At 38.5% G+C, this 12,403-nt stretch overlaps 1 protein-coding gene across 1 annotated transcript; it reads left to right on the top strand.

The window, feature by feature from the left end:
- The first annotated feature begins 2,822 nt into the window (after nt 1-2,822).
- AFG2B (AFG2 AAA ATPase homolog B) lies at nt 2,823-11,228 on the top strand. The gene is made up of 8 exons (XM_026121330.2): nt 2,823-4,160; nt 4,965-5,150; nt 6,492-6,650; nt 7,298-7,507; nt 7,915-8,142; nt 9,032-9,166; nt 9,815-9,940; nt 10,615-11,228. The coding sequence occupies exons 1-8, from the start codon at nt 3,084-3,086 to the stop codon at nt 10,765-10,767; spliced, it is 2,274 nt and encodes a 757-aa protein (XP_025977115.2). The 5' UTR covers nt 2,823-3,083; the 3' UTR covers nt 10,768-11,228.
- Nucleotides 11,229-12,403: the final 1,175 nt, after the last annotated feature.

Raw genomic sequence — 12,403 nt, 5'->3', positions numbered from 1 at the left:
TAAAGAAAAAAGAAAAAAGGCAAATGTAGAGCTCCAAGTTTGCAAATTGCCAGTAGTCTTAACTTAATGATCTTTTTAACTGTAATTCAAAGTTATTTAAAGTTCAGGGAGACAAAGGTAACTCATACAGAATTCTTAAAAGATGATGAAAAACTAGAAAAAAACTCTATCGGTTCCATTCCACTACTCCCTTACTTTCTGCTCTCAGACTCTTCCATTGCACAGCTGGCTTGAACTTTGCCAATTCTCATTCACCCCACAAAATTCTGTTTGAATGTCTATACCAAGCCTTTGCTCCACTAGCCACCTAAGACATTTCTAAGCACTAAATCCAAGCCTTTCACGTCACCTACCATTTTTTTCTACGTAGATACACATACAGTGTCAAAGAAATATAATTCAAATATTATTTTCCTTTGCTTATTTTCCTGGAGTCTGAGAGCTTTTTCACCCGCTACAATTATACATATTGACAGTAAACCTCATTCTGCAGGACATTTGTTGCATAATTCAAATCCAGAACTTCAAAGAGATTTTAGAAAAAAGGTGGACCGCCTGTACAGATGTCATTCTAAGATCAGAACCTATACAAACAAACTGTTACAATACAATATCAAATCAAATGGCAAGATTAATGGAAATATAATTTGAAAACATCAGAATCTGTTTTATTTGCTAGGTAATGCAGCCACACTAACAACGGTCTTCTCTGAAAAGGAATAGATGAGATACATTCTGATTATGCAATCTGTACATACAACTTTCAACAATACCCCAAAACTGTTTCCCACTTTTCCCGTATGTAAAAATACTGGTATTTTTCACTGTCATACCATGACATAAGATATACTGATAGAAAAGGTACTGCGAACCAGATATTGTTTTACTAAGTTGGGGGGATATTTTCTTATCATTTAAACATTTAATGTGCATTTCTCTGTACCAAGATAAATTTTAAATGGAAAAAATGGTTGAATGCATGCAAAGCATCCCATCCAGTATACATCATTAAAAAAATCAACTAGAGGACCTAAACTTGCTCTCACTAAAGCCGATAGCAGGTAATGCCAACTCTAGTAACTGGAATTCTTTGTCACTCAAGATTAGGTTTTGCAGATGTTTCTCTCTTGTCAGAAATCAGATTTTCCAGATGTTACAAGAAATCTGTTACAAAGCACAACTACATACAAATACAGACCACAGAGCCCAGTTTCAAATATGCCCTTTTCTTTACCTTTTTTTCCTAAGCACAACCTTTTAACACCAAGCAGAGGATCTACCACTTACACTTTGGAATTCTCTGAAACAAAATCTGCCATTTTAAATAGAATATGTTGTTTGTTTTCTTTAACTGAAATGAGAATCTTTGAGGGGAAAAAAAAAGAGGATATGTTTTAAAAGACGTATACTTGAAAATACATTCTCCCTCTTAGAATGAAAGGTCCTTAGAGTCTTTTGCCTGTACATTCAGCACTCTGCCCCATACTAAACATGGAATATGTCTATATATTCCATATGAATGTTTGCATAGAAGTGCAGTAGAAAAATATGCTGTGAAAAACCATCAAGTTGACATCCAGGAAAAAAGGAACTGAAAGCAAACACTGAAAGGAGAGAATTTGTTCATGAATTGAAAAGAAACAATACATAGGCCTTTTTGCATGTATTTAGGCAAAAAAAGGGCAGCTTACTGTTTTTCACACTGCTCAGGCCTACACCTTTCTTCTGATTTCCTACAGAGCATTTACAATTAGCTGAACGGGCTCTGTTCACTTTGCCTACTCTGTTTTTATGGCTTACTCTAATATTTTGGCTACAGCCTTTGGTTCAGTAAGGAGTGTGATAAAGCAGGATATCATGAAAAAGATTTCCTTATGCTCCCTCTCCAGAGGCCTTCATAATACACATTGGACTGCTTTTATTTAGGCTGTAAACCATGACCCCTGCATTCTGCCTGTGTATGTAACTGATTCTGACTGGTGTCTTGTATTTGAGATCCTAGTTTTGGAAAGTATGTGGTCTCAAGTGAAGTTTGTATGTATTAAGTACATGTGTAACTGTAATCACAACGAAGCTCCTTACAAGAATAAAATTATACACATACCAAAATTTCAAAGATTGTGATTTTATCTTGTATTCAACAATGCTGCAAGAGCACCTGAAAAGCATTTATAAAAGCACTGCATAATTTACTGCACAATTTAAGAAGGCCATAGGCCAAAGAGTTATACAATTAACTTATCTTAAACGCTGATTAAAGATTTGTCAGAGCAGCACATTACTACAGGTTTATCTACTGCTGAAAATATTTCTGTGTCCTAATTACTTGTATCGGCAGCTTCTCAAGACAGCTGTGTGGCTCCCCACCTCCTTTCCTTAACTGGCACCTACAGCTGCCCCCACCCCAACCACTGATGAGCAAGATGCAACCCTGCGTCAGTGGGCACACTGACAGGAGACACGGGGAGGAGGAAGCCCAACTTTTGGGAACACGTTTAAGAAGTGCTAGCAGGAGCTGAGGAGACAATTAAAGGAGGCAAGTGAGCCTTGGGAAGACCAGCTCTGTGGAGAACAAGCGGGTGGCAATGAGGGGAGAAGTACAGGTACATTTAGTATCCGTGGGAGGAAGGTATAAGAAGCAGGGAGGTGGGCTTAGAGCCAGGCAGCCTGTCGCTACGAGGGATTCACCTCAGGGCCGCAGCGCTTTCACACTGCTCCACAGCTGAACAGCGTCACCAGCCGTTGAGGAGGGCGCGCGAGGCCCCGCTCCGCCCCGCCCCGCTCCGCCCCGCCCTGCTGCTGAGGGCGCCGGCGCTGGCTGGGCGGGGCGCGGGGGGCTGGGCCAGTGCGCGTGCTGCAGCGCATGCGCGGGAGGCGCGATGGGGCTGCTGGCGCGCGGTGACGGCCCTCCGCGCGCCGCGGCCGTTGGTGGGGGGGCCGCTTTCCTGGACCAGACCGGAACGGGCAGCGCCGGCAGCTGGGCGCGCGGAGCCGCGGCGAGGCGGGGGTGAGTGGGAGCCGTCCGGGCCCTTGGAGGCGGGTTGCCTCGGCGTCCCGCGCGGGGCGCGGCGCGGACGCGTGCTATGGAGGTCGCGCCCTTAAAGCTGCTCCCGCTGGATCCGGGCGATGAGAGCACCCAGAGGTGCAGGGTGGGGCCTGCCGCCCTCTCCTTCCTGGGAGCCAGGATCGGCGCCCCGCTGCGGGTCACCCTGCCCACCGGCTGCTGCTTGTGCACGGCTTGGCCCAGGCACGATTTGGCGGACGGCTACCTGCAGGTCGATCTGACGTGCAGAACGGCAGGTTTAACCGTGCAGGAGCTGAAAAATCTCACGGTGAACGTCAGCCAGCTGAAGCTTTTGGCATATCATCAGTTAAAGAAAGCAACTGTGAGAGTAATCCTTAAGAACTCCGCACTGAAAAAGTCCACCCCCAGAGCGGTGTTGCAGGAGATAATCAAAGAACTGCTAAGAAATATTTATGTTTCGCTTCATTACACTGTCACAGTTGCTCCAGTTCTTGAAAATCCAGTGGTGTATATTGAAATACTCTCTCTAGACCCTTTGACAGATGAAGCTGGACTAGTAACCCCCCAAACAAGCATAAAAATTAAAGAGGTCGTCACTTTAGAATGGTACAGGCATTTATCAGAAGATGCTGTGAAAATTTCAGTTGCAGGACTAGATGATGTGGGAGTGTCTTTGAAAGAAATGGTTGATTTGCCCTTCCGTTTTCCAAAAACTTTTAAGAAGCTGGGACTTTCTGTTCCTAATGGAGTGCTGTTAGTAGGCCCTCCAGGGGTAGGGAAAACACTTATGGTAAAGGCAGTAGCAAAAGAAGTGGGTGCCTATCTGCTTTGCATCGGCGGCCCAGCCCTGTATGGTTCAAGACCCGGAGAAAGTGAAGAGAATTTGCGAAGAGTTTTTGAAAAGGGCAGAGAAATGTCCTGTGAAGGACCAACCATTCTCTTTATTGATGAAATTGACTCTTTATGCCCCAAGAGAGGAAGTTCAAACAATGCTCCTGAAGATCGTATTGTTGCTCAATTGCTAACATTACTGGATGGTGTAGGTAGTGAAGATAAGATGGTCATTATGGCAGCAACAAACAGGCCTGATGCCTTAGATCCTGCACTGAGAAGACCTGGCAGATTTGACAGAGAGGTGAGCAGACCTGTTTTTTCCATACCCTCCCCCTTTTTTTTTTTTTTTTTTTTTGGGGGGGGGGTATGAGGGTACCATCAAAATAATATTTTTGGAGGGAGGGGGAAGGCTACTTAAAAGTTCTTTAATGCATTAACAATTAAATCTTTCATTATTTTACAGTGTTTATTAACTGTTGAAATATATTTTGTGGTGGTATTTTTTCCAAGTTTTAATAATGTATGGACATTTACCTAATTGTTTTTCTTTTGGATTCAAAGATCTGCTTCATTACTCCAGTGATATTGACTTACTTTATTTTGTGCATTCATATCTTTGAGTTTACTTGCTAAGAATTGTAGTGAGACGAGCACAGATTCACAGGATCATCCTTCAAGGTGCTGTTCTTTCTGACTTTTATTTTACATAGTGCATATTATTAAACACGCATAATCATCATCTAATTCATTCCTTATGATGTAAGGAAAGTATTATTTCAGTGCTAAGTCTTATTTTTAAATTACCTGTAAAACATGACTTTATAGACTGATGACTGATGGTGTTTTATGAACAACTGTTTACACAAACACTGTTCACTTGGAAAATAAGTGTAAATGAAAGGACTTGTCATTTATGTAGTTTTTTTTATTGTCAGAGTGCTGGAGAACTGCTAATTAGTTTCTTGTAAAATTATTTAATCACAGTATAAGGAAGTATAAATCTTCAGTAAGCAGTACAGAGAAAAACTTGCTTGTCTAGGTCTATAAAATGAGAGGAGTATAGCAAAATATCTACTTAATTTCTTTTTTATTATATTTGGTTTAGGTTATTATTGGGACACCAACATTTCTGCAGAGAAGATCCATCCTGCAGTTGCTTACATCTAGTATGCCAATTTCTGCAGATGTTGATTTGGTTAAACTGGCAGAAATGACAACTGGGTATGTTGGAGCTGACCTTACTGCACTCTGCAGAGAAGCTGCTATGCAGGCTGTGTTCCGAAGCTCTCTGGTATGGCTGCAAATTAATCAAGAAGGATGTCGTTATTAATATGTTCCACCCTTTTCCCATTAATATTCTGCTTTACTTGAAATGCTCAGCAACTTGAAGAACTCAGAAATTAAAATACTGCAAATAAGCAGGTTTGTAAATACACAGTTTTGCTGGTGACTTTCAGTTCACACCTGAAGAGACTGTTTTTTCCTTTCTGATTAAAAAGCTGTGCAGAAGGTTTTATTCTCTTCATCTTTTTACAACTGTGCAAAGTAGATAATACTTGGTTGGGTCTTGACTAAACTGTAGTAGTCCATCACTGCAAATCACTTTAGGTTGTTATATATGTATATGTATACATATATGTGCATATGCATGTAGGTATAAAAATATATATAACAGCTGTTAGTGATAAGTTATCATTTGGGTTGCATGGCTAGATATAACATGAAATTGTAAACACTAGGTATATAGTTATAACTGCCCCATATCCAGTGGACATTGCTGTTTCTTAATATTCTTTCTGTCTTTATTCAGACTTTTACAAGAATTGTGAGGATTTATGTTTGCTGTGCTTTATCTGTGGAAGGTGATGTAGATGAGCAGAAATTTAAAGCCATATCTGCAAAATCTGTGGAGCCAGAGCATCTATAGGCAATGTCTCTGTCTTTGCTCAGGGGTGGAAAGAAGGGAACATTTTCTTTCTAGAACTTCCATCTCCTTCAGATACCATGCAGACATTCAAGATAACCAAATTAATTTGAACCTGGTATGTCAGAAAGTAGTAGATGGACAAACAGAAATAATGAACTAGCAGATGGCCTATTTGCCTTGTTTAAAAAAAAATAAATAAAAGCAAGCTCCTTTGTAAATACATCTTAGTTTTGTCATTGAATCTGCAGTTTTTAATAACTGCGTCTTTATGCTGTTTGAAATGAGATGCCTTACATTCTACAATACATTGTGAAAATGAATGTTCGTGAGAACACTTTATTTGTGATCAAGGGAATCCAGAAATCGGTTACTGGTTTCAGGGTTATTGCATACTCTTTGATTTGTTAGATCTCTGCGTAATCGTAACTTAGAGAACTGTATTGTTTTTCCCTAAAACACTAATTTTGGTTAATCTTTTTCTCCTGTATTAAAAAAAAAAAAAAAACTTGCCTTTAGAGAGAATACACTCTACTTTGTGTTACATATTTGTGTTCAAGCGTATGGTACATAAACTTACTAGGGCAGAAACTTGATGCTTTATTAGTTGCGTTTGGCCTTTTGTGGAGTATTTTGCATACTAATGTAGCATGATAAATCATTGATTATATAAAATATTGCTTATTTGTTTTATGTGGGTTTCTTCAGGGTTCAACTGAAATAATGATTAACATGGCAGGTTTCCAAGAAGCTTTTAAAAACATTCAGCCATCCTGTTTTCGAGGTGCTATTGGACTGACAGAGTGTAAACCTGTTACGTGGGAGCAAATTGGTGGTCTTGAAGATGTGAAACTAAAGTTAAAACAGGTAAGGTATAAAATGGATTTAAATAAAGCTAGTTTCTAATAACCATCTCTAGAGTATTCTGTATGTTCTATTATGGCCATGCATTCTGTTGCAAATAATGTTTACAGATTGTATTTTTTAAATTATTTCATAATACATGAAGTAATTGACAAGCACTGTAAGAAGAAGCCTATCAGTGGTCTCTATTTTGTGACTGTAAGTTTCATTAAACAGGATGTCACCCCCAAGCATAGTATCATGGAAAAAACAGCATGTTTTCCAGTGGTAGGAAAAGAATGCAGCAATGTATTCCTGAATTTATAGCTACAGATGGCTCTTATGCATTCTCTCTCAGGAATTGCCTCTTGTTCTGTTTCAGACTGAGAGGAAATGAGAGGCAACTCTGACAATGTTGTCTGATACTACTTTGTGTGTGTGCGTGTATATGTGTCTGTATATACACACATATACATTTTATATATATATATATATATATATTTACACCGACGCATACCCCCAAGGAAAACTAAATTAGTATGTCTGTGTTGATTTCAAATTAATCTTTGCATCAAGGAGAGAAAATACTGTGCTCAGCTGTTCTATTGATTGCATTTTAACTCTAGTTCTGTTACTGAGAATGTTTCATTCTTTCTTTTCTGTATTGACAGAGTATTGAGTGGCCTATGAAGTTTCCTCAGGCTTTTGCTAGGATGGGCCTGTCTCACCCAAAGGGTATTCTTCTCTATGGGCCATCAGGGTGTGCCAAAACCACACTGGTGAAGGCTGTAGCTACAAGTTGTCACTGTTCCTTTCTCTCTGTAAGTGGTGCTGACCTTTTCTCACCTTATGTTGGGGATTCAGAGAAGATTCTGTCTCAGGTACAGTTTTTAAATTGTTTGAAGTCTATAGTTGGTTTCTGACTGATATTTATAAACTAGTAGTCAGGTCTAAAGTTTATGGTCAAAAACATTATAGGTAAAACTCATCTGATTATTAAACAGAAATAAGTTATGGATTCACATTTATATAAACTGAGAATCTAGCTCTGAAGTGATACCAGTTTTAAACTTCAAGTCTTTCTAACCTTTTGTTTTCAGTTGACTTAAGAACTTAGTTAAGCATAGTTTGCCTGTAGTAAATGTTAAGTCTGATTTGGTTCTTATGATTCTTTGTAAATACTATGAATGTATCTTTTAAGTAATTAAGTTAAAATACAGTGTATAAGCTGCTTTCACTATACAGAATAGAATATGCATTAACATTTTACTTCATGAATCCAAAAAAGGTTTTTCGACAAGCAAGAGCGAATACTCCGGCAATAATATTCCTGGATGAGATAGAATCAATCTTGGGATCTCGGTCACACTGTAAAACTGGCCATGGTGTCTCAGAGCGAGTTCTTTCTGTTCTTCTCAATGAGTTGGATGGCATTGGACTGAAAGTCACAGAAAGAAGAGGAAACAAACTACAGCTTGAGGGTGAATGTCAGGAACAAAGTGATGAGGAGAGGAAGGTATTTATGTTCCTTCATATATGTAAAGAACAAGAACTGCTGTGGTGTTGCAGAAATTTTAGTTGTTGTCATTCACAGTTTTTAAACTTAAAATTGTCACACTTGACAGATTAGAACAGCATCTTAAATCTTTTTATTTCTAGTTTTTATAACATGCCATATCTAGGCTGCTAACCACTTTCATGTGTACGGTTTCTCAATGAAACTCTTTTGAGGGGAACGAAGGAGGGAAGTTGTTTGAACAAAATGGCTGGATAGCCTAATGAGCATTGCTAGTAGTTGTTCATCTGTCACAAAAATCCTCTTACTTGAAATTAATGGAATATTTTTGGACCAATTGTACCATTTTTTACTATTATGCAGGTTCCTTCCCGAGCTTACTTTTTATAAGTGTATTCCCTACTTCAGTTTCAACACTTTCTCATACATACTTCATATGAAACCAGCACAGTTATGATCAGTTACTACTTATTTATACAAGAAGTTGCAGTTGGACTTCTCAGCAAATTGTTTGCAACATTTAGTACTTAGCTTTTGTATATTTAAATTTCTGTCTTCATAAAATGATACTCTTGTAAAAAAAAAAAAAATGGAGCAGTTGTAGAACTGTAGGATACTGATCTTCTGTTAGACTATAGCTAAAGAAAAGTCTGTATTTATTATTATTATCAAGATGGATATTAACTATATTTTGTCTTTATGGTCTGGCCTGTACCAAGGCATTTTATTTCCCAAAGCAAAATAAAGTATTAGTATTAAAAGGAATATAACTACATATGGAAATGCTTTTTTTTTTTTCCTTTCTTCCCATGGTTAACTAATGTCTTAAGATAGATATCTATCTTTTAGCAATATTTCACTACTTTGTTTATATAATCTCTTTACTCAGCTAGAGTTTCAAGAAACTTTGAACAGTGACTTCATGATAGTTGCTGCAACAAATAGACCAGATATGTTGGATGATGCTTTGTTGCGTCCTGGAAGGCTAGACAAGATGATCTATATTCCACCTCCAGACCTGAAGGTGATGTATTATAAATCATACATGGCTTTAAATGAAGAGATACAAATTGCTGGCATACTTTAAGTGCAAAGGGGGCATAATCCTATATTTAACAATTGATGGATGATTCACTGAAGATTAGTCACCAAACTTAAAGTATATAAAGATTTTTAAGAAAAGTAACTTAAATATCTATAACACTTTAACTGATGTATGTAATTATACTGTTATATATAATAGTAAAATCTGTTTAAATAACTGTACTTGCAAAGTCAAGCTACAGTTTAGGAAGTACCAGAGCAAGCTGGCTGTCCTTATTTCAAATTTCTTACAAGCCCTTATTCCCAAGGGTGGTGTGCTTGTACTGAGCTTTCCAAAAGCAAGTTGACCCAAAGCAGACCAAATATGGAAAAATTCAATCTAAAATACTGTGGTTTCATAAACTACTGAGTTCTTGTGAACAAGAGACTTCTAACATATTAGATAACCATCAGAAAAAGTATTATCTCCATCAATAGCATTTTATTCACCTTTCTACCAAAAGAGTTCTGATTTTGGTGTTCTCATTCATTTTTCCTTTGTTCTAACTTGAAGTTTTGTAGTGCTTTGGAGTGAGAGTAATTATTGGTTTATTTCTTATTTTCTTGTATAACATGCACCTACTCATAGGGAAGGCTTTCTGTTTTGAAAATCTGCACAAAAAAAATTCCACTAGATACTGATGTGTCATTACAAGACTTAGCACTCCAAACAGACTTCTTCTCTGGAGCTGATATTGAAAATCTGTGCAAGGAGGTAAGGAATATTCTATGAAATAACTTTTGAAAGGTTTCCTTTACAGCTTATCTCATAGGTGCTATCAAGTCATCTGTAGTACACATTTTTTTTTCCACAAGTTGTAGTGAAAACATAAAAATTAATACAAGAGAAAAACTGAACATGGGTTAATTCTTTAAATAAAAAAGCCAAGGAGGTATGAGGGCTGTCTTCAATAACTTACTGGTGGGAGAAGTTAAGGAACTGTACTGCCCTTTATTTTTACATAACTCTTTCTAATCCAAGTTTAAATCTAGATAAACTGTATTCTGTGTACTGCAAGCAATTACAGCATTTTTAGTTGAAATTAGTATGTACTATCGAGGCTAGAAAGAAAAAAAATTGAGGGAGAGAGAAATTTGTAAGCATCTGAGATAAGTATTTAAGAAAGGAGACTAGGAAGAAAATCCACAAATGTGGATCAAGGATACTTTGTCTAATCCAGTCAAGTAAGTGAATAAAAAAGGCATACTCATCTTATTAGATATGTATATATTCATATCTAACCATAAATCTTACAGTGTTGTTTTAAGATACTTTACCTAAAACTTGGTTTCATTAAAAATATTTTAAAATACTTGTAACACTTTAAGCTGTACAAAATATTATAAGCACTCAAGTTGTTTCTTTTTTTTTTTTTTCCCCCCTTTAAGGCTGCTTTGTTGGCGTTGCAAGAGAATGGACTTGAAGCAACTACTGTTAAACATGAGCACTTTGTAAAATCATTGAGGACTGTAAAACCATCCTTAAACATCAAAGACTTGGATTTTTATGAAAAATTTTATAATCAAACATTCACCTCTTGAATCAAAAAAGTGACACAGTATAAGTATTTTTAAATATATCACAAACCAAGCCAAAGCAAATGAGATTTTACTTTATTCTTCAGTATTGAGATCACAAGCAAAATTTTATTGTAAGTACAGTACTAAAAAGGCAGGAAAGTGATACTGCAAATATCAGTCTTTATATCTGATGAAACTGGTATTGGAGGGGCTTAGAGCATTGTGGAACAGCAAAGTGGTTCTGTAGATTTCCTTGTTCTCAGTACAAACTCTGGAAGAATAAGAATATTTAATTTGAAAACATGTTGTGAAGCCTCCAAAGCACACCAAATATTTAAAATTTAAAAAAAAACAGAATGTGGAATATGAGGAAAAAGTCCTCCATAGTTTCTGTGCTACATTTAATATAACTTTTTATAGTATGTATCTACAGGCTTTCTTTCTGGAAAGCAGATTGCAAAATATACTTCTAATGAAACAGCTGTGAGTGCTTAATGTCTTGTAAGTTTGGAAGTTTTCTGTTTCGGGTGTAGGGCTTTGGGGGGGGGCATGGATTTGGGGGCAGAAAATAATTCTAGAAAAACTACCACTTACTGTACAAACATTCGAATTGAGTAAACAAGTAAATACTAAGCAAGTCTGGAATCAAAGTTCCATGACAGTTAATGACAACACAGGACAAATACAGTTGTAAACTGTTCTAGCCTAGGAAAGGTAGCTCTGATCCTCACTTTCTAAAGAAGGACTATCTTACAGCTTTACTGTTGCTGGCACCAGGATAGACAGTGCATGTATTTCCATTGATTGTGTGCCACAAAATACACAAAGATAGCTTCTTAGCAGCTGTGCTGGTCAGTGTGGGGAGACCTTCAGTGTTACTCTTGGTTTTGCTCCAGTGTTTGAGATTGTTGCTTTAGGATTATGAGCCCTGAAAGCTTTTAGGACAGCAACATGCTGACAGCTGACCCATTTCAAACTGAATCAGGGCTGGCTCTGTACTTGCTCCCTGTAAGGATCAACAGAGCTGGTTTCTGCCCTGCCCTTTCCCCTTGCTACTGAGGGAGCATGGTGAAGCCAAGGGAGCATGCAGCAAAGCCACCTGTCCTCCCTCTAGCTGCTTCCCAAGGGGAAGGGGAGAAATAGATTTATAGGAGCAGTTTGCTGGCAGCACCTGCTTCCACTCTGCCTCTGGCCTTGTACGAGCCTTTACCAGAGAAGGGTAAGGGGAAGCACTAGGAGCCTGGGCAAAACTAGACAGCATGGTAGCAGAGGGGACAGGGAAATTGTGCTCCTGTACTGATCACTTTACAATCCTTGCTGAGCTCTGAAATGAGGTGGGCCATGGCCTTACCTGCATGTTTGCCCAGATACGCTGTTCTTTAGGCAGCAGGCTAGAAAGTGGTGTGGCCAGAGGGTGACGAGTAAGACAAAGATGTGAGGAAAGAGGGAAGGAGTTGCAGAGAGAAGGGGGGGACAACTGGCCGTCACTGGGGTAAAAGGATGATGACAGGGCAACAACCGTGAAAGTGTGAAAAAAGCTGTCTACGAAATGGCAGCAGTGCAGCGAGCCAGACTGGCATGAAACGGCCCCCAGCCCCCTTCGTGCTGGTCCCGGGCGGGCAGCCGCTCCTGCGCCCTGCCCCGTACACAGCCCCTC

Source organism: Dromaius novaehollandiae, chromosome 10 (assembly GCF_036370855.1).
Source record: "Dromaius novaehollandiae isolate bDroNov1 chromosome 10, bDroNov1.hap1, whole genome shotgun sequence".
In the NCBI taxonomy this organism is placed as follows: domain Eukaryota; kingdom Metazoa; phylum Chordata; class Aves; order Casuariiformes; family Dromaiidae; genus Dromaius; species Dromaius novaehollandiae.
Note: the sequence above shows the minus strand (reverse complement) of the source record. Positions and strands in the feature narration are given on the sequence as shown.

Excerpts from the sequence above, each read along its gene's own strand:
- AFG2B (XM_026121330.2), top strand. The coding sequence starts at position 3,084 with ATGGAGGTCGCGCCCTTAAAGCTGCTCCCGCTGGATCCGGGCGATGAG. Across the intron at positions 6,651-7,297 it reads TGAAACTAAAGTTAAAACAG|AGTATTGAGTGGCCTATGAA; the intron begins GTAAGGTATAAA and ends CTGTATTGACAG. Across the intron at positions 9,941-10,614 it reads TTGAAAATCTGTGCAAGGAG|GCTGCTTTGTTGGCGTTGCA; the intron begins GTAAGGAATATT and ends CCCCCCTTTAAG.